Source organism: Rhinolophus hipposideros, assembly GCF_964194185.1.
Source record: "Rhinolophus hipposideros genome assembly, chromosome: 12".
Classification (NCBI taxonomy): Eukaryota; Metazoa; Chordata; class Mammalia; order Chiroptera; family Rhinolophidae; genus Rhinolophus; species Rhinolophus hipposideros.
In genome coordinates this window covers 44,857,467-44,878,703 of record NC_138058.1, presented here as the reverse complement: position 1 = coordinate 44,878,703, position 21,237 = coordinate 44,857,467, and the positions used below count along the sequence as shown (strand labels likewise).

The 21,237-nt window shown below is 39.6% G+C and overlaps 1 protein-coding gene across 2 annotated transcripts; it reads right to left on the bottom strand.

The window, feature by feature from the left end:
* Nucleotides 1-108: 108 nt before the first annotated feature.
* CALM2 (calmodulin 2) lies at nucleotides 109-14,256 on the bottom strand. Of its 2 annotated transcripts, none has more exons than XM_081069677.1 (6): nucleotides 14,159-14,256; nucleotides 7,973-8,003; nucleotides 2,147-2,290; nucleotides 1,947-2,053; nucleotides 1,473-1,608; nucleotides 109-754 (listed from the first exon to the last, which is right to left on the bottom strand). In XM_081069677.1, the coding sequence occupies exons 3-6, from the start codon at nucleotides 2,214-2,216 to the stop codon at nucleotides 726-728; spliced, it is 342 nt and encodes a 113-aa protein (XP_080925803.1). In that variant the 5' UTR covers nucleotides 2,217-2,290; nucleotides 7,973-8,003; nucleotides 14,159-14,256; the 3' UTR covers nucleotides 109-725. The 2 variants fall into 2 exon arrangements, with proteins under 2 accessions (XP_080925803.1, XP_080925802.1); XM_081069676.1 differs by lacking the exon at nucleotides 14,159-14,256 and adding an exon at nucleotides 13,751-14,089.
* Between the last annotated feature and the right edge of the window lie 6,981 nt (nucleotides 14,257-21,237).

Sequence of the window (21,237 nt, the reverse complement as noted above, 5' to 3'; positions counted from 1 at the left end):
TCAAAAAAATACTTAACTAAATCACACCAAGTACAAACCGCCTCTACATTTGATTCTCAAAATTGTTCGACCTCAAGTTAATTGAATGACTCAGATTCAGAGCAACAGTTGGGTAAAATTGGGTAAAATTTTTTTATTGGAAAACAAATATACAACTTGGAATGGATTTGAGGCAAATTGTGCCATAAGCAGATTTTAAGTGGCTAAACAAAGTTTAAAAAGCAAGTAACAATAAAAGAAAATGTTTCTGGCACAGGACCAGTAGTACAAAAAAATAGTGTACGAGTACCTGGATAATACACCCGTTTTGCAATAGTGCAACTTTTAAGTACATATTGTTGACTGTCCATAGTCCACGCAGAGTTACAACTCCACACTTCAACAACAACATGCTGACAGTTCCTAAAGAAAACTACTTAAAAAAAGGCATAACCCAGATGTTCCCTCATTTGACCAACTCCATCTAAGTTTAGATGTGCAGAAGGGCTTAGATATATCCAGAGGAAGCCACATGCAACATGTTACTTGATCAATTTTCTAAAATAAGGTTTCAGGACAATGACAGTAAGATAAGGGAAGAAAACATGGAGGAATGAAGTCCTAATTACTATACATGCATATTTTTTTTGACAGTAGGGGGAAACCTTTTACAGATAAGTTACAAACAAAGAAAAGGCAAATAAACAATTTTGTACAAGAAATTTAACACATTCTGTACAACGTCTTCACTTTGCTGTCATCATTTGTACAAACTCTGAAAAAGAAGTACACAAAAAGTAGTCAATGGCAAAAGACTGGCAAAAACCAATCACATTTACTCAATCACTGAGCAATTGCTATTCCTTCTTTTTTCCTCAAAATGATCATAAAGCAGAGGAAAGCTGGTCTACTGCCAAGGCTGGAACTTCATAAACCAAAATCACTAAATAAACAAACCCAATTAATGCTTTAGATAGCTTTTATAAATAAAAAGCACTCTTGCTCTTAGTTTAGTATTACAAATGATACTTTTGAATTTGAAGCATAAAGCTTCAGACTAAAGCTAATTAGACGAAGATAATCCAATGAAGAAAAGTCACCTTAATTTCATTTTAAGGATCTTGAAATAAAATTTTGAAGCTTTTCAAATTTTTCCATAAATGTTATACAAAAATTGTTTCAGCAATTTGGAGTATAGTGCTTTTCAAACTTTAGTGCATATGAAACCACCCACCAGCAATCCTGTTAAAAATGCAGGTCCTAGGTATAGGGTTAGGACCTCAGAGTAAACAGATCTAAAAACTGATCAGGTGAGTGATGTTAACTAGTCTGTTTACAACATTCTGCACAGCAAAAGGTCAGTAAATACAAGTAAGTTTTAGCATCTTCATGGGGTTGGGAGTGGCTTGCTAATTTTAACCTGTCAGATACCTAACAAGTACCTCTGAACTTACAGTCAGAGCACAGAATGAGGTGCTAAGAGACTGACTTACCTTCATAGTTTACTTGCCCATCACCATCAATATCTGCTTCCCTGATCATTTCATCAACCTCTTCATCTGTTAACTTCTCTCCAAGGTTTGTCATCACGTGGCGAAGCTCTGCTGCACTAATATAGCCATTACCATCCTAGGAAAAAAGTCAATAAAATGTGTAAAATTAGAGTTGGAATGGAAGCTTATTAAGTTTACTAAATTTCACAGTAGAGAGAAAAATATACTTTAGAAATCCGTATTTCTTAGTTCCAAAGTCGAGTGATATCTCCTTGCCACAAGATTAATGCAATACATGTTGCTAGGAAATCTGAGCTTGCACTGAATTCTTAAAAAGCTTTTGCTTAATAATGAATTATGTTGATAAGTTATCAGAAAAACAAGTCTTCAAAGAATAAGAGGTCCTGATATCTTCATTTCATCCATCTTCATCCTCAAATTAAACCTTAACAAATTCAGTCCTTGAAAACCTACCTTATCAAACACACGGAATGCTTCTCTAATTTCTTCTTCACTGTCTGTGTCTTTCATTTTTCTTGCCATCATTGTCAGAAATTCCGGGAAGTCAATTGTGCCATTACCTGAAATGGTTTGTTTAATTGAAACATCACAACAGAATTTAAATGCCACTTTTTCAACTTCCCCTTTCTCAAACCTCCAAATTAAAGACTTACCATCAGCATCCACTTCGTTTATCATGTCCTGTAACTCTGCTTCTGTGGGATTCTGCCCAAGAGACCTCATTACAGTTCCCAATTCCTTTGTTGTTATAGTTCCATCACCATCCTTGTCAAATAGTGAAAAAGCTTCTTTGAATTCTGTTTGAGAGACCACAATCCAAATGCATAGGTTAACAATAAAAAAAATAACCTCCTAAATGAAACGTATTAATCAACTCTTAAAAGATATACCGGGGGTGCCAAAAAAATGTATACACATGACTTGTATTCATCTGTTATTGGTATATATTGAGTATTACAATTTTAATAGTTTTCCCCTTGTGTATACATTTTTTGGCACCCTATGTATATGAAGATAGCAACTGAAATGAGATTTTGATTCCTGAAGGATTAGGTGGGAGAACCTTGTGATATTTCAAACATCTTTAGCTAATCATACCAGCATATGCTCATATTGATCTACCAGGGAGTTTTTTCACCTAAATCTTACAGGGAATTCAAGTATCTAGACCAGATGAAAAATCAAACTATTCTGGGTTTAAAGAGAAAAAGAATCCAAGCCCCAAATGACTGGTTCTCTGTTTTCTGTTAAAGCTGCTCTGTGGAACACAATTCAAAATTACAGATCTAACCTTCACTTACAAAAATAAGACCACTGGTAACCAAAAACATTTCTATAGAGCAACTATACTATTTGTGCTATGGTTAGAGTACAAATATAAGTCCTTGTTAAAAATTAAGTCTGTCTCATCACTCACTAAATTAAAACCAAAAGAAACTTTAAACTTCAAACAATATGCTATAGGCTAGTTTTCTTTTCTGGAAGACAGGGGAGACTATCACCAAATAATCTATAATGATGTTAGCAATGGGATGATCAAGGTATGAATGACCATTTTTAGCTGTACTATTGAGAACAAACATAATTTAGACCTTTCTTTAGGTAAGAAAATCCCAAACTTGCAAGAGTAAAATATACTATTGCCTAAGATCTTATGAAATTATGTGGCTTTTATTTCATCACCAGATTACACGGAACGCTGTTGGAGTGGTGATCCACAACACCTGGCTGTACCATTTATTGTACAGAGAAACTAAAGCAGAGATTAAATTTGGTAGTGCAAGGTCATATAAATGTATCTCCCCCCAAATTCTGGAAGGCACGATTAGTCATATCCATTTCTTCTCTATCAATCAACTGTTAAAATTGCTTCCAGCTCCAACGCATCAGCTGAAAACGCATAGGTTCACCAATGACTTAGGTACCCAATCCAGCAAGTATGTTTCAGTATGCAAGGTCACACAGAATAGAAACGAAAATCAGACCTTGGAACAGGACTGCCTGTGTTAAAAATCCCAGCTCTGCTACTTACTTATCCCAGCTATGTAACCTGGGCAAATTATTATTAAACCTTTTTTCTACCTCAGCTTCCTCATTTTTTGTTACGAGAATAACTATCTACTTCCCAATTTTAAGAATTTAACTACAAGTAAAGCGCTTAGAACTACGTCTGACAAGTACTTAATAAATGTTTAGAAAAATATGATCTAATTTTCCTGCAGTATCCAAGACAACACTAAAAACCCCCTCAAACTTCTTTTGGCTTCCACAACAGTACTTTAATTTACTGTCATACCTCACAACGCCAAATGCTTTTGCTCCTACTTGTCTCTTACAAAAAGACGTAACCAACTCTCTTACCCTTTCTTCTTTCCTTGGCCATTTCGTCTATGTCCACTTATAATGAAGACTTCCTATCTTTGGTATACTCGTCTCAATAACACCCTTATTTCTAACTTCCTACAGGACATTTCCCCTGGCTGACCTCAAGGAAGACTTATGAAAACGAATTCTATACTCCCCAGCTACCCTAGGGAGACAAGCAAAACTCACTTAACTCTTGCCCCCTGAAGTCTGTCCAATCCTGCTGAACTCTGCTATTTAAATACTGCCTGATTCTTTTCCCATCTCTATAATCAATAATTGGGTTCATGGCCCCATCATTTTTGCCTGGACAATTACAACACCCTCCTAACTGGGTTATTTACAATTACCCCCACAAATACTTGGGTTCTATTTACCTTCTTGGATCACCATGTTAACTTTCTTCTGTTTAAAATCTTTGAATTGCTTAGCTTTAGATATTACTGACTAGTTGCAGTTTGCCGCATTCATTAATAATAGTTCCATTTCGTTTAAATGTTTTCAGAGGAACTGACTTGATACCAGAAGCTCAGTACCAAATTACTCATTGATTTTATGAAAATAGTATGTATGCAGTACTAACCTAGATCAACCCAATGACAAAATTTGATGAAGACATTTATATCTTAGGGTGTTTTTTTTTTTTACAGGATATAGAAATGTCTAGAAATATACAAACTATTAGGGTTTGAATACATAGCATCTATCACTACTAATAGGATACAAGAAAATTAAAGCCCTTGAGATTTGTATTTGTTTACATTACATTCTCTGCTGTAATCCTTAGCTACAGGCATTGTATCATTTAACACCACCATTGTGTGCAAAATTCCCAATGCGGTATAATCATTTTACTATATGATTTGACTTAAAGCCAAATGATGAAAGATACAGTGTCAACTGATATGTGTGTGTTCTAAGTTTCAGCAAGTTTTAAAATCTAGTAACTCTTAAAATGTTTGCTAGAATAAATGAAAAGCAGAAAATAAAACTGTATGTTGTAACTACAATTTATATATACAAAGAAGGAACAAATGAAAATATTTTGAAGGTCAAGTTTTATTTCAGATTTCTCTGTATTTTTCCACTTAAGAGCTAGAAATACCTGTAAAAATTCCTTGAAATGAGAATAAACTCAAAAGTACAATTTAAACTCGCCTGCATTTACTGCGTACCACCTGTACTTCAGAATTAGTATAATCTTCATTTATAGAAACATGTCATCCTAAAACAGTAATTTCCAGGAAAGACTTGAAATACAAAATCCAAGAGTCAAAAACCTAAATACGCAATAAGAAAACAGGTCCTGAATGTCACAAAACAGCTATCTTCAACATAATCGATAGGACCTCCCAAAATCCCAAAATTCTAGTTATGCCTAAGTTAAGTTTTATTTGTTCATTAGCAATCCCAAGACCCTTTCTATTTATTACATAAATTTATAATTTTATTAAATTGGTTGTCATAAAAACAATTACAACAAAAGAAAAATCAAATGTCTGTTTATCAACTTCTAGGTATTTAGAAAACTGAACTTAATAATCCCTTGAAGGTCATGTATGAGACCTTTGTGGGCACTATGAAACTGCTGCTATAAACTCAGTAAGGTTAGTGGGTTTTTTTTAATCAAGTAAGTTTTATCCCTACACTGGACCTTGAAAGTTTAATGAAGTTTTTTTAGGCTCAAGTTTCTTTAAAAAAGAAAAATTCTTGTATGTTTGTTTTTTCTATTGCCTCTAAATGTCAGACAACAACAAATAACATCATGGCAGAGTCAAACAAAATTGTTAGTGATGTCACACCAGACTGCTCTGGATTGCTCTTTAAGATGACGTAATGTAAACAATTCTAAACATCAAGCATGCTTTTTCCTAGACCAAGTTATTTGCTGTTAGAATTTCTACATAAATCTGAAGTAGTAATAATTACTGTAGGGGAAAAAAATAGCTTTAAAAGCACCTTAGTATATTCAATGTTGCATTACATGTATGAAGCTTCTTAAGAACAAGTAGGTCTTAGACTCTGAGATGTTACTGGTCACCAGTGATTACAATTCACCCACCAGATAAAGAAAAAAATCTGCCTTTACCTCAAAGGTGGACATTGAAACATACCAAATTTAGGAAGGGACTTTGGGAGGCAGAATAATTCTCGGGATTGTGTAGGTAGTGTTCCAGAACATTTTTTTGTCACACATTTTTGAAAATGAAACTTATTCATTTAAGAAGTATTTATTCAGTCCTTATTACGTGGTAGGCACTGGGAACACAAGAAGTAACAAAAAGGTCCCTGATCTCACAGGGTTTTTATTTTAGTAGCATAAAAGCTTTGGTTTCTCTAACCTAAGGGTTCACTAAAGCCTGGGGTCCAAGTAATAACTTTTTTAAAAAGCCTAGGAAAGGGCAGGGTAGGGAGAGAAACTAGAATATATTTTTCCCCACTCCTATTGGAAATTTAATTGTATGATGGAAGTCAATTAAATGACAGAATTTATCTTAAAGACAGTGAGTGTTTCAATGAACTACAACTATTCTTTATAAAAATGCTGTATAAATCATTGATTCTCTTGTAGTTCACAAACTATTTTCTAAAGAATTGTGCGTATTTTGGGAAGGCAATAAGGAGCATCAACTCTGTGACAGGCACCTTGAGTAATACTCTACCTTATGAAGTAAACATTCTATGCTGTGTATAGTAGGCACAATTACCTGAGAGAGAATACCAAGAAATGAAAGGCAGAGAGGAAGGCCAGATGTATTAGAGAATGTAAGAGTTTAAGACTGGAAATATTAGATAGCCCAAGTCAGTTCCTGAAGACATTATATAAAAACTATTTTAGAATAATTTACATTTCATTGATACATTTAAAATCGTACAAATGAACAAAGAAATTATTTCCCAAGTTCTGCTTGATTACTTTTAACACACTCAATATAGCAATTTACCAAACACAGAAAGCAAATCTCAGCTTTAAGCCAAATTCACACAGTAAGTTGTAAAAATAAAACCTGCTCAAATTTGGTCCTTTAATGCTAACAGCTTTTTACCTTATACAGTCCTATCAAATAATATTTATGATGAACATTTGAGACTAATGATTTCTGCTCCTCCAAATTTGTGTTTATGAGGTGTGTGGAGGGGCTTACTTTAAATGGGCAATATAACTGAGTTCCAACCAGGCTTCTCAGTTTTCTCTAGCATTAAAAGAAATTGCTATAGTGTTTTTGAATACTTCAAACTCCTTGCCTAACAAAATTCTGGCAGTTAAAAGTGCTTGATGCTTGTGGTTAACAAAAGCCTCTAATGAAAGTAATAGAGTTTGAAAGCCATTTCAATATTGCATTAAAAAAAAAAAACCTTGAACAAGTTTCCCCAACATTATGATGTTAACCAGCCATCTCAAAAGTATAGAATAAAATCCAAAGTACTAATGTTTAATGGTATGGCATAAAGACAACATGACATCAGGTTTTATGTAACAATTTAACATTTCCATAGCAAAACCAAAGGAAACAAGATTTAAGCTCATTTCAATAGCTGTCACTGCTTTGTAAGACAAAATTACTACCATCTGTCAAACAGAATGCTAATTTTTGGACCTCGGTTTTTCACTGTGAGAAATGGTTATTCCCTGACTATATATGCAATTCTAAGGTTAAAATATTGGCTAACTTTAAACTGGGGTAAATCCAACGTTTATTTTCTGATTCCACATTTGAAGTTAACTATTAGTTACTACTTGACCCTCTTTGTGGAGACTGATTTGTTTGGAGTTGCAGTGTTAAAAAACTGCCCCGAATTCGTGTTTTAGAGTAAGATAATCTTCAACAAAAACAAAACAAAGACCACCACCAGGCTCCAAAGTATATCCACACAGTCTAAAAACATAGGTCTTTAATTACAGTTAGTTCCACACATCTTTCAGAAGATGTGAAAGACAAGTTTACCCTCTCACTTGCCAAAGCAGGTTCAATTACTGTATTACATTACACCCGTTTGTTATCATCTACTACATAGATCAAAGTCAATTCTTTCATGCAAGTATCTTATTTTGAGGTTGGCTATTCAATTTATAATAAAATCCAATGGGCACAATCAGGCAAAGAATTTCTTACCTGCAATCTGCTCTTCAGTCAGTTGGTCAGCCTACAAAGAGATCAGAGATAGGTAAGTACTTGAAAGGATGCAGATTAGCAGTTACAGAAACAAGTTTTAAAACTTTCAAGGTTCAGCAGGTACCATAAACTTCACTTAATTCAACATTCCTTAGTTATCAGCAACAAGCACACAGATGGGTAGAAAATGCACACATCTGGTTTATCTTCGAAGCAAGCTATCTTGATCCCAAGTTTAAGATATGAAGATAGTTCAAAATACGTTTGAAAGTCTAAATTTTACACTATTTAAAAAAGGCAAATCTGGCATACTGAAAAGTTTAATTGGAATTATTCTAAAATAAGGACAGAATCTAGTTCCTTTTTCAAAGTTAGCATACCTAAACCTTAAGCTTACCCCCCTCCCTTGGTAGATAAAATTACCAGAAAACTCCACTGAACCAAAAATAATGTCCAAGGGACGGACTATATTCAAAATTGCCCCTGTAAATGATTAAACACATCATTTGGACATGAAAGTGATTTTCCAACCCCCTCATATTACTAAGCAAAATTCGTGTCTATTAAAAAGATTAAAATTCAAGATATCATGGTTTGGGTAACGTGAAAGCTATCAGTTTTTACTCCTCCTTACCTGCCAGGCAACTGCAGAGAATGCAGAATTATGAACATTTGAACTATCTTATTTACCAGATACCATGTTCCCCAAAAATAAGACCTAGCCGGACAATCATATAAGACCACGCTTTACATTAATTTTTGCTCCAAAAGACACATTACAACTGACTGTCCGGCTAGGTCTTATTTTCGGGGAAACACGTTAGTATTAAGTCCAGTCACCCATTTTCTCTTGACTTTTGAAATCCCAAAGTGAGCCTAAGGTTTGTGATGTCTAAAACCCATTATAAGTATATGTTGTTCTTATTCAGTCTTCATAGTAACACTACAATAGTATTATTATCGCCTATCTTACAAATGGGGAAAAAGGCTCAGCTGCAATTTCAAGCAGTGGAGAGCACAAAATTAAGTTAACTAGTAGAGTCACGATTAAACAACACTAATTCCTGTAAGTTTGAAATTCAGAGCGCCATAATGTATAGATATTTGCAGAAAGCTCCTTGTTCTTCATGTGACCTTCATTTTTGGACATTTCACTGCTTATTAGTATACATACCCATAAAGCAGCTACTTACGTATGTGGTTCTGGGAGGCACTGACAAAATAGCCTTCTATCTAATATTCCTGCCTACACGAAGTCAAACATACTATGATTAATCCATTCATTTTTTGGTATGAAAAGAAGAAACACTGCCTGGTTTTGTTCTTTTTAAATGAACATACTCCTGGAAAGGGTAACACCTTAATGTAGAATAGCATCATATTTTCCACAGGGGACAGCACGAGACAATTTGAGAAACCAAGAAAGCTTCTTTCTCTGCTCAACAATTTTGATTTGACCTCAATGCAAACTCGTTTCTATTTAAAAAAGGAAAAAAAGCCAAAAGCCTGGTAACTTAAAACTGAAGTGCCAATAATTAAGTTAAAATGCACAAGTTTATAGAATAATTATCTCTGATTTGGTATAAAATCATAGATTGCTTTCCCTAGGAATAAAATTTTAAAAATCCAGAGTTGATGTTTACTTTGTTAGAGGCTATGGTGGTTTACTTCTAGCCTGATTCCATTTTGAAGGACTTCTATCATTTCTGAAAAAGGGTATCATGGTGGCATGGTGAAGGAAAAAGCATGGTGTTTTTGAGTCATAACCACACTAGTATCCCAGCTCTGCAATTAAACAGCTGTGTGACCTTGGTCACATAACTCCACCTCTCACAGTGGACTTTATCTGTAACACAGTATTCATATCTACCATACAGGGTTACTGTGCAGAGCAAATGTGAAGCTATGGAAAGGGCTAGCCCAAAGAGTTCATTGGTAATTATTTTATACAATACACTAACCAAAGAATCTTAAAAATATCAACCTAACTAGTTCAACTTCTACACAGGAGATAAACATGCATGGCATTATCAAGCCTTTTACAACAGAGCCATCATGTTCTATGTTAACTTTAAGCTGACAAAATGTATTTCCACAAAGTAAAACCACCAGGTGCAGCCCAGGGAAAGATGTGAAAGGTAAAATCAATTTAAAACTAAAAACGTTCAACTAACTGTGTACAAAGCACTGCAGCATGCGTGAAAGCTGAAGGTTTGATGGCTATGTGCAGAAAAGGCGACTGCGTTTGTTCTCAACAACATGGTAGTGTTGGGGAAGATCTCCGGAAAGCTCATTTTTATGAAAGCTGAGAAATAAGGGTGTTAACTATAAAACAGAAACTTTTCAATTTTGCTTGGAAAGTTTAATTTTAATGACCCCACACCATCTTGTCCAGCTCCCTACCTCAAGGCAAATGCTGTCTCAGAAAAGATCACAAATGAACTTCAAAGAAGAAACTAAGCACACAAGAGACTAAGTTACTCACACAAGCGCTCCATGATTTTGCTTGGGATGTTTCAAGAAACTTAAGATTTTTGTACTTACTAATCCAGAGTTCAAGGTTTTAAAATAAACTTTACCAGCAACATTCAGATTAAAGCCTACTAAAAACAGGACCACAAGACTCCCTAGAACTCTTAATTTCTAAGCCTTTTCCAACGACACCAAAGAAATTTGGTTCTTACTTGTCTATGGTGAATGCTATTTTCTTACTACTTAGAAGAACTAGCGGGGAGGGGGGGGTCGGATGGCTCAATTAGCGAGTTAGGTTAGAGTGCGAGCTCAGAACAGGGTTGCCGGTTCAATTCCCACAAGAGCCAGTGAGCTGCGCCCTCCACTAGGTTGAATGACGACTTGGAGCTGACCTGGAGAAACACTGTTCCCCAATAAAATAAAATAAAAAAAAACAAAAACCTAGAAGAATTATACCTTTAGGAAAACTCAAGCTCATTAACATGTTTATTTTAGTAAAGTGAAGGATAATTCACTGCAAAGATGACTCGTTCCTTACTTCTTTTATTTCTACGATTGATATAATTCTTCCTACTGCTCGAAAGCTTCCAGGCATTAGTATACTTTCAGGTTCCACCCCAGACCTACTGAACTAGAATCTGCATTTTGGAAAACTACAGGTGATTTGTAAACATTGAGAAACACTAATCTAGGCTATGTGTGACCTGAAGTGAATGCATTTATGTACCTATATTAAACATTTCCTAAATGGCATTCAAAAGTAGGTATGGATACTCCTGGAATTCATCTAGTGAAAAGGTGGTATACAAATAATCCAAAACTTTGATCTTAATAAATGTAAGAATCCATAGGCTTGAAATGAAACACAAACTTCTATCCTTCACTCCTTCCGGATTCTTCCAAGTGCTACGTCCATACAAAGGCTTCATAAGTAAATTTTTCTACAATTTCAGAAATCAAGGTATTTGTTTTACCTGTATCAAAAGCAGTCTCTATTTCAGTGAAGTTAAAATATATGTATTTTAATTCTGATAGAACAGCATTTACTATACATAACATCTTGGACCAAAAGAAAAACCACTATAAGAAACTACTTCATAAAAATTAGGACCTTGACCAAAAGGTTTAATTTGATCGTTCCAGCTGAGTCTAGAACTTTCTGTATTTTAATAGATCCATAGTGAATGTCCTCAGTCTAACAGATTTCGCAGTTTGAGGTAACATTACTCAAGCTACAAAATGTTCACATTTTCTATTTAATTACGCAGCCTTTTCTTAAAGCAATCCCCTTTTAATGAGCATGTATTGACTACATGTAAACGCAAGAGCTATGTGAGCTACGTGTATTCTATTTCATATAAACTTTTTATTCTTTAACTTGAGAGTTCTAATTTTCAATTTCCAAGTCTTATAATTATGAAGTCACATGAAGACAACTTCCAAACTAACGATGACTGTCAATTTAACAAACCGAAAAATCCCAAAGCGTCAATGATGCAAATAACTACAAAAGCCTATCCCTGGCAAAGACCCGCGAAAGCAGATACAAAACTCCAAGCAGCACCAAGAAAACCTAATTCGCGTTCTTGATTCAATTACAACAGATACAGGAAAAAAACCCTTACCCTTCATTTAAGAATCTTTGAAATTTTCCTTCACAGTTTAGAACGTAAAATTACCCGCCTATAATGTAGCTTCATCTGTGAGGAAATTCGAACATATTCAAATTCAGAATAAAATAATTTATCAAGATGGCACGCGTGCATCCAACTTCCGCGAACACCACTTTTAACCAGGGTGAACTCCGCTTTCCACACCCGTACAGGCTGCAAGTTTCAGTTGGCGAGGATTTCCAACTGCTGCTTAAGATGTCACCTTGCCTCCTGGACACACCCATTGTCGTAAACACTTGGCAACAGGAACCACAAAATAACTCCTGCAAATGACCGCCTTCCTTAGATTTTTTTTTTTCCAGGAATGAACAGGAGTTCCGGTCTCAAGTGACAGGAAAATGTTTTTATTCCCTGCCCCGCAAAAGCCTCTTCTATCACTGCGGCGTTGACAACCCTGACTGCACAAAAGAACGGCACTCCACTTGAAGACGGCCTGGCAGTTGGTGTGGGAAACACGGGTCACTTCCCAGCGGACGGGCGCGTGGGCACCGCGGCGCGGCGGCCCGACGCGAGGCGTGCAGGTGAGCACTCAGACCAGGGCGCGTCCGCCGGCCCCTTGCAAAGGCATCCCTCAACTTGCTACGGGAGCTTAGAGCGGCTTTCGCGGCACAACGCCAGTCGCTGCGGAGCCTGCCTCCCGCAGGTGGTGGGCAGGCAGGAAAGGCCTTTCAGACCCCTCAGCGGAGCCCATGGCTTTCTCTAACGAGAGGCGGGCCGAGGGGACGCGCCGGACTTCAGGTACAAACTCATTTAAGAAAAAAAAAAAATTTTTTTTTTGACGTCCAGCCCGGGTGGTGCGGAAGGCCCAGCACCCAGAAGGCGCCAGACGGGCGCTCCGCGAGCTCCCTCCTCACCCCCGGGGCCCCCTCCCCCACGCGCTCCCGCCCGGCCCGCCCCGCGGCCGCCGGGACCTCCGCAGCCCTGCAGGTGCCAGCGCAGCAGCTGGGGCGCGAGCCGAGCGGGCGGCGGCTCCGGCTCCGGCTCCAGCGCCGCCGCCCCGCCCCCGGCCGCTCCCCGCGCCGCGCGGGCTCTGCCCACACCGCGCGCCGCGCCCGTCCGCTCGCCCCCCGGCCCCCCCGCCCCCCCGGCCCGCGGGAGCTGCCGGCTAACGGCGGCGCCGGCTCTTCCCGGGCCGCGCGCGCTCCCTCCCGCCCCCCCCCGCGCAGGCCGGCCGCAGGCGGACAAAGACGCTTCCTGGCGCCCCCCCCCAGCCGTCCGTCCGTTGGGATTTCGAATCCGGCCCCCGCGCAGACCTTGAGAGATGCCCGACCCAACGCTTGGGCGCCACGGCTCCCCCCGCCGCGCGCCCTTCCACGCTTTCGCCTCCCCCATGTGCCGGGCTGCTCCCCCACCCCGGCTTCATCCTCGTCCAGCCAAGCCCCTGGGGAGCCTACGGCCTCGGGGGCAGGGCGCCCGGTCCCCAGTATCCTAAGGGACACCATCCTGCAGAGAATGGGGGTGGGGGAACACCTGCGACACAACCGCCGCGGACGCCCCCAGCCCCTTTCGCGCCATCCCTCAGGCGAAGGCCACTCCTGCAAGGTTTAAGGGAGGTGAGTTCCCCTTCTTTAGTCAATTAGCTTCAGCCTCTTTGCCCCAAAGGCCCAGCGCCGGCAGCTTAGCGAGAACTCACCATGCTGCAAGCGCTACCGGTCTCCGGGACGTGACCACACAACCACTCGGCTCGCTCGCTCCACTCGGACTAATTCTCCCCCTCCGCCCCCAGCGCCTCATAAACACCTCCCTCCGCTAGATCCATCCGCCGCATGCCGAATAACGGAACATCGCAAACGAGTCCCGGCCAGCCCCCTTCCCTCAAACTCTTCTCGAGACCCCTTTATCCACAGTTATTTGGTCGACGATGCAAGAGATACAGGGCAGTGGGAGAATGGATGGCGTAAGTGGGTTTCACTCCCCAGCGAGCCGTTAAAAAGGCCGGTGGAGTCGCGCCTGTGGGGCTCTACTTTGCGGCGCGGAGGAGCACGTCGTAGCGACGTGTGCTGACCGTCGTTGAGCAGGCCTCTTATTGGCTGGTTCGTACCTGCAATGCGTCACTTGGGCTCGCAGCGGCCGCCGCCGCCGCCGGGACGCGGTGCGGCTTCTGCCGTTGGTGCTTTGGCCGCGGTGTCCTGGCAACTGCGCCAGGCGGCAGAGTGGCTTGTCTTGCGCTTGGCTGGAGACTCTTCCTCCACCCATGCTTCCCCGCCACACTCGCACATACAGTTTCCCGCCCCTTTTGTAGGGGGAGACGAAAACACCTTAAGCCAATGAAGGATGGAGTGAAAGACCACAAGAAACCCGTACCCCACGCACCCCACGCCCAGCTTCTCAGCCTCGTATTGCGGCCTCTTGGAGGCCACACATTTTTCTATTTCACTTCTTCACAAAACCCATGAAAATGTGAAAATCTGGGTAAGGACAAATGCAGCTGCTCAGCTGACAGACGAATTTGAAAAGGTCTTCCATTCATAACATACTTCCCCTTTGCTTTCCTTGCCAGCGGTCATTTACCAGGAATAAAAAGTCATTCAAAACCCACAGATTCTGTGGGATTAGTCCCTCCAATAGCCCCCTTGATATCGTAGAATAATAGAGTTCTGGGTTGGAGTCATACCTGGGTGTGCCTTGGTTGGGCCACTTTCTTAGATGTACGACCTTGGATGAATCATTGAATCTTTAGCCACATTTGAAATGGAGGTGGTAATACCTATCTCAAAAGGTTACTGTAAGAATCAGAATGATATAAAGATTAGAGTTAATGTAAAATGTTGAAGGAATAGGCACAGGGTAAGCACCAAACAAGCGGTCACTGTAATATACCTTCCCCCCCATAATGAATTTGACCTTTCTAAAGCTCTCATCTCAGATTTAAATGGAAATTTTTAAAACCACATAAAAATTGGCTCCTTGGAATTAGAAACCTTGTGCACTGTGGGTGGGAGTGTAAAAGGTTCAGCCACTGTGGAAAACAGTATGGTATTTCCCTTAAAAACCGAAAACAGCATTATATGACCAGCAACTCCACTTATAGGTATATACCCAAAAGAACCAAAAGCAGAATGTTAGAGATATTGCTATGTCCGTATTCAAAGCAGCATTATTCACAATAGCTAAAATGTGGAAGCAACCCAAATTTCCATCAATGGATAAATGGATAGGGAAAAGACGGTTACATGGTTAAAATGAAGGAAATTTTATAATATACTACAACATGGACACTATGCTGCATCAAATAAGCCAGTCACAAAAGGAACAAATACTGTATAATTCCATTTACATGAGCTACTTAAAATAGTGAAACTCATAGAGTTGCCAGGGGCTGGGGGTGAAGGAGAATGGGGAGTTATTGTTTAATGGGAATAGAGGTTCAGTTCTACAAGATGAAAAGAGTTACAGGATGGATGGTAGTGATGGGTACACAACATTATGAAAGTATTTAATACCACTAAACTATATAGTTAAGAATCATTAAGATGGTAAATTTTATGTGTATGTTATCACCCACAATTTTTTTTTACTTAGTGCCTTGGTCCCACCCAAAATAATCAAGGGTGTGCATAACCCGGAACATTTTACAAGCAGATAATGAACACCTACTGTGTGAACTCCATTTGAATATAATGTAATTGTTACCATACACGGGGCTTACAAGGCACAGAGGAGAGGACCTTAGCTCACCAGAGGTTCTGAAAAGACTTCTTAAAGAAGATGACTCCTAAATTGAGTCTAACATAATATAGGCTAGGAAAAATAAAAAAGCAGGGAGGAAGAGGGAAGGAAGCAAATTCTAGATGAAAGTAAAAACAGAGCAAAGGCCCAGAGGTATGCAATTGCATGGCTTAAGGGAGGAGCTGCCAGTGGTTAGGTATCTAGAAAGGAACTAGGGTTTAATGCTCAAACTGCAGTTCCTCAAGATGGTTGTTGGTAGGACCACGGTCCAGAAAGAATCATTCATAGGCCACGTCAAGGCCTTAGAATTTCCTAGTAAAAAGCATGGACATGTGGACCCTTGAAACCTAGTGAACAGCATTTTCAGCAAACCAAGGTGAAATCTTTCCTTCTGAGAAGTTTCCCTCAAGAACATCTTCCTGCCCAGCAAGACCAAGACTTTTTCTAGTGGGGATCTGCACCCACTTTGAAGTTGCAGTGGAATTTAACCTTTTTAGCCAAGTTATTCCTTTTCTGTTGCCTTCAAAAGTATTTCCTTTACTAGGCCAGAGATGGAGCCTCTTTCTCTCAGTCATGCAAATCAGACATAAAGTATGTGCTTTTTAAATTAGTATTGGCAACTCTGTGTCCTTCCTTTCAGATGAATGACTGTTCAATGAAAACTCAGGACCCTGAGCTTCTATTGTCCTTGTTAATGTGGTGATGTAATGATGCCATGGGGGAAAGGGGAAAAGGTTAATTAACTTTATCCTACAAATGAAATACCTTTGAGAATGTTATTTAAAAGTAGTTACCTCTGCTTCAGAATCTAAGCTGAAAACAGAGCCCCAAGGCTACCACCATTCCATACTCTGCATTTTGATAGCTCCCAAGTTTTTCCAAGGTATTCCTCAGAAATTTGTCTCTGATTCCTCCTCAGATGGAAGAGCCATCAACAATCTTTTTTTCCAGTTTAGTCACTAAAAATATTGCCTCTTTACACATTACCCCATCAGTAGGCAGTGATTTTTACATATGAAATTTTTAATAATGGGAAATGGAATGACAAAATGAATAATCACCTCTACTAGAAAATGAATTTTAAAAGGATTGGTACGTAACGTAAGGGTCACGAGCTTAATATACAGGTACATACTCAATGATTGAATCAATGAGCTTTGAAACAAATATTTGGCAATGAAATATGTCTGTTAAAGAGAATACAAATAAGTTCTTCCTGGTTTCTTGGGTTAAATTTCAGTAAAGCCTTTGTTGCAGAACCTTCCTTGCTGACCTCTTCAAGAAGAGAAAGAAAATGAGAAAAAATGTCGAGTTACATTTAAAGCCAATGTGGTTTGTGTGTGTTTGAGATAGTTCCAAGTCAATTTATTTATAGAGCATTTGTCTTCCACAAGATGACATACTGTGCAGCCTGACTTTGGCAATTGCCAGCTGAGAAGCAAAGTTGGAATACCACCACATCAAAGCCTAGGAGGTGGTTGGTTGTCTTTCTATTTTCCCTTCCTAACCATTAAGATCTTACAGCTTTCTACCTTTGTCCATCTTGGGAAAATAAGAATGCACTTACTTCCTTCCAAGCCTCAGTTCCTCAATTTGCAGAACAGAGATAACACAAGCCCCATTCTTTGACACTTCCTTCCCATAGCTTTTCTCCTCCAGCGAGTTGTGCTAATGGACCTAGAGCAGAGGACAATCACAGTGGCATTCTTGATTGCAGGGGCTGTGTGATTCTCAACCTGTGAAAGAATTAAGCCCTAAATGCCCTAAGGCATTGATAGTATGCATCTAGAATGGTACTTGTTATGTGCCAACCTTGAGAGAATTGAGAAAATAGTGCTCAAAGCATTATCTTGTTCTGTGGTTTGGATAAGGAGCCCTGGTTGAGAAAATGAAGCTATCTTCTTCCAGGATTATGGAGCAACACAGAGCTGGAACAGGAATTCAACCAGGCCATGAGAAAGTCTTGCCCACAGCATCTTCAGTTTGATGAGGAGTAAAGCATATAGAGAAAGAACTGACATTCTGCCATTCATTCATTTGTTCATTCAAAAAAAATTGAGATGTCAATTTAGGGTGACCAACCATCTAGATTTCCCTAGGACTGAGGGGGTTTCCTGGAATACAGGACTTTCACTGCTAAAACCAGTCAGTAGCAGGTAAACCAAGGTGGTGGTCACCCTAGAAACAGTGACCATTCATTCAATAAATAGCAGTAACCTATTAAGTGCTATAAATGTGATATTATAAGAATGAGCGCAGGGACCATAGGAATCTATAGGACAACCTAACAGGCAAGAGGAAGAGGTCCTAGAGAACATGATCCACAGAATGTGAGTAGAGGTGGAGAAAGAGGGAAGGTGTTTGAGGTAGAAAGAAGCATAGAGGAACAAAGATGTCAGTACCACCGCCATCATCAGTATCATCATCACATTCACAGCCACTGTGATTGGGTGCTTACCATGGGCCAGGCGCTATGCTCATCACTTGACATACATGGTCCATGTTGTTGACCATTCCATTCCTCTTGAAACACTCTTCTCATTTGGTTTCTGAAACGCCCCTCTGCTAGTACTTCTCCTACCTCTCTGGCAATTTCTTTGTAGGCTCCTTGACCAGCTCCTTCGCCTGTTGCTTTAAAAATGATGTGCCTCCAGGTTGTGACTTTCATCACCTGCCCTGGGAACTTTCCCCACTCCCACAGCATTGGCTCTGTGCTAATGACCTCCAAATATGGATGGCCAAATGTATAGTCTCCTAAACTCCTGGTCAGTGTTTTCAGCAGCTTAGGCCAACCCCTAACATTTGTGTGTTCAGTCAAGAGTACAAGTAGAGGCTTACATAGCATATATTAAATGTGTTAAAGTTATAAATCTAGCTAACAAACATAAAATACGTTCTAGTCTCCTACCTTGACACAGTTTCATAACAACCTGGAAGGTCACGGTCAATTTCAGAACCTTGGATTTCCACACCAGAGCACAGAAGTATAAGGAAGCTTTCCTCTCACTCACAGCCCACCCGTTTCTCCTCTCATCCCCAGCTCCATCCACACTCAAGGGGCCTCGCATTCACATGTGTGGACACTCGTCCTCATAACCTAGCTTCATCAACAGCCCCACAAATAGCTGCTCATCAACTATGCCTAAAGGCCTGTATCTAGGGATGTGTACCCTAGAGATACAGTCTGCTCTCTGGAGAGTAGTCCCGAGGACGAAGTCTCCATAGGCCCTGGAAGCAAGCTTGGTGCTAGCTGAGCAAGGAATTCTGTGATCCCGGAGACCTAAAGTAGTCTTGAATAGGAGGGAGTGTGGGATCTGGGTAGGGAGGTCCCCTTGGGCCTGTGTAGAGGGAGAAGAGCCAGAGCAAGGCCCTTTAACGTGAGGCTAGGGCTGGGTCCTCTCTTATAGTCCTGAAAATGTCTACTAGCATCTGTTCCCAGAGGTCCTCAGGCCCTGAAACAACACATCCAAAACTGAACCCATCATACTTTCACCCAGACCTGCTCTCCTCTATTCTGGTTGCATTGGAAGTGCCTCCCTCTACCCTGCACCCAAGGCAGGCTGAACTACTTGTAGATATCTAGGAAGTAGGATGCACTGCCAAGTTTCCCACTTCTGTGTCTTTACTCCAGCTGCTCCCTCCGCCTGGAACATCCTTCCTCCTTTTCCCACTGCCTGCTGCTCATCGCTCATACTTGGCCCAAGCATCATATCCCCTAATATGTCTTCCTAATCCCACCAGCCCTCTCTCCTTGGCCGAAAAAGAAATAATCACTCTCAAAATACCCTTGCAACATTTTATGGTAGTATTTTCTTACAAGTGGTCGCCCCAACTAGGCTGAGTTCCTTCAAGGACTTTATACCCTCACCTAACCTTACATGGTACTGGGACACAGTTGATGTTCAGTAAATGTTGTTGAATGAATAGGTGGATGAATGGACAGAGATAATTATTGTTTTGTACATGCCTTTTTCATGTTGCTTTTAATAAACACTCATAAGATTTACAAAGCATCAGTTGTCTTATAAATATTGAAATCTTTTTTTATCAGTGGGAGTAGCCAACAGGATAATTCTGATCTCCTTCTGTAAATTATTGTTTAAATCAATTTGAAAATGCAAAATATGTAATCAAATATAATTTTCATCTTTCTTGAGTACTTTTGGTTATCATTGTACAATAATCGTTTATATAATTTTTAAAGTATTTTTTCTCATCTTATTTAGAGAATTTATGGTTCAGACTACATTAGCTTGATGAAATTAGGAATTAAAGCAATCGAGCACCACATAATTAAGCTAAAATAATTGTGCTTTCAACTCTGAATGGTTTCACAGAAAAGAGGTGATTGATGTTGCGGTTGGTATTGTGTTGGCAGTCGGGGTGGGGTCCCTACATGGAAGTGTGAATTCTCTGCAATGGAAACTCACATTTTCACTTCATTTTCTTCACACTAGCTTGATGTTTTATTAACCTTTGGCTGGTTTAACAGGTAAAAATTAGGATTCCCATTCTCAGGACTGGGAAGTTGGCATTATTGGAGATCCTCTCTTCCCTTCTCGCTGTTTTCCATTCCCCATCTAACTATTTAGCCAATGTTTCTAGGTTCTGCTTGTGGAACTTGGAATAAATCATTGTGTGCTTTGAAAACAGACTTTAAAATGTTCTCAACTAAATTCAGTTTCCCCTCTGCACGAGAAAATGGGAGTCACTTAGGGAAAACATCTTTATCTGACTGCCACATTCTCGCTTTCACTGGGTCCAAAGTGAAATAAGTCACAGCCCCCACCATTCCTGTGGGGGCTGAGAGACACATATATGTGCTCCTATTACAATAACAGGATTGATTAGGAATGAAAGGGTTTCTGTTTTTCCAGATGTAAGCTTCTTTTTTTAATTCCCATATACTTCCTCAGAAATTTAGTTCTCAATTTATTTTTAAAAATTTATAACGTACAAAGAAGTTGAAAAAATAGTGCAATAAACCATTCATATACTGTCCGCCTAGATTCAACAATGGTTAACATTTGCCACATTTGTTTTCTCTTTCTCTCTCTCTCATCACACACACAGACATGCAATTTGTTTGGATGAACCATTTGAAAGAAAGTTGCAGACATCATACTTCAGCCCTAAATTTCAGCGTAATTATCCCAAGAATAGAGATATCCTCCTACAAGCCACAACACTGTTATCACACTTTTAAAAATTCCTTAATGTTTTCTTAGATTCAATCTATACTTAATTGTCCCTAATTGTCCCCAAAATGTTTTTTATAGCTGTTTTATTTTTTTCTAACTAGAATCTGACAAAGGTTGTATTTTGCAAGCTTGTCTCTTTAGACTTTTAATTCTTTAGATCAGTTTTCCCACCTTTGTTTGTTCATGATGTTGATATTTTAAAGAATCCAGGACAGTTTTCTTTTACAATGTCCACACTCCAGATTTGTCT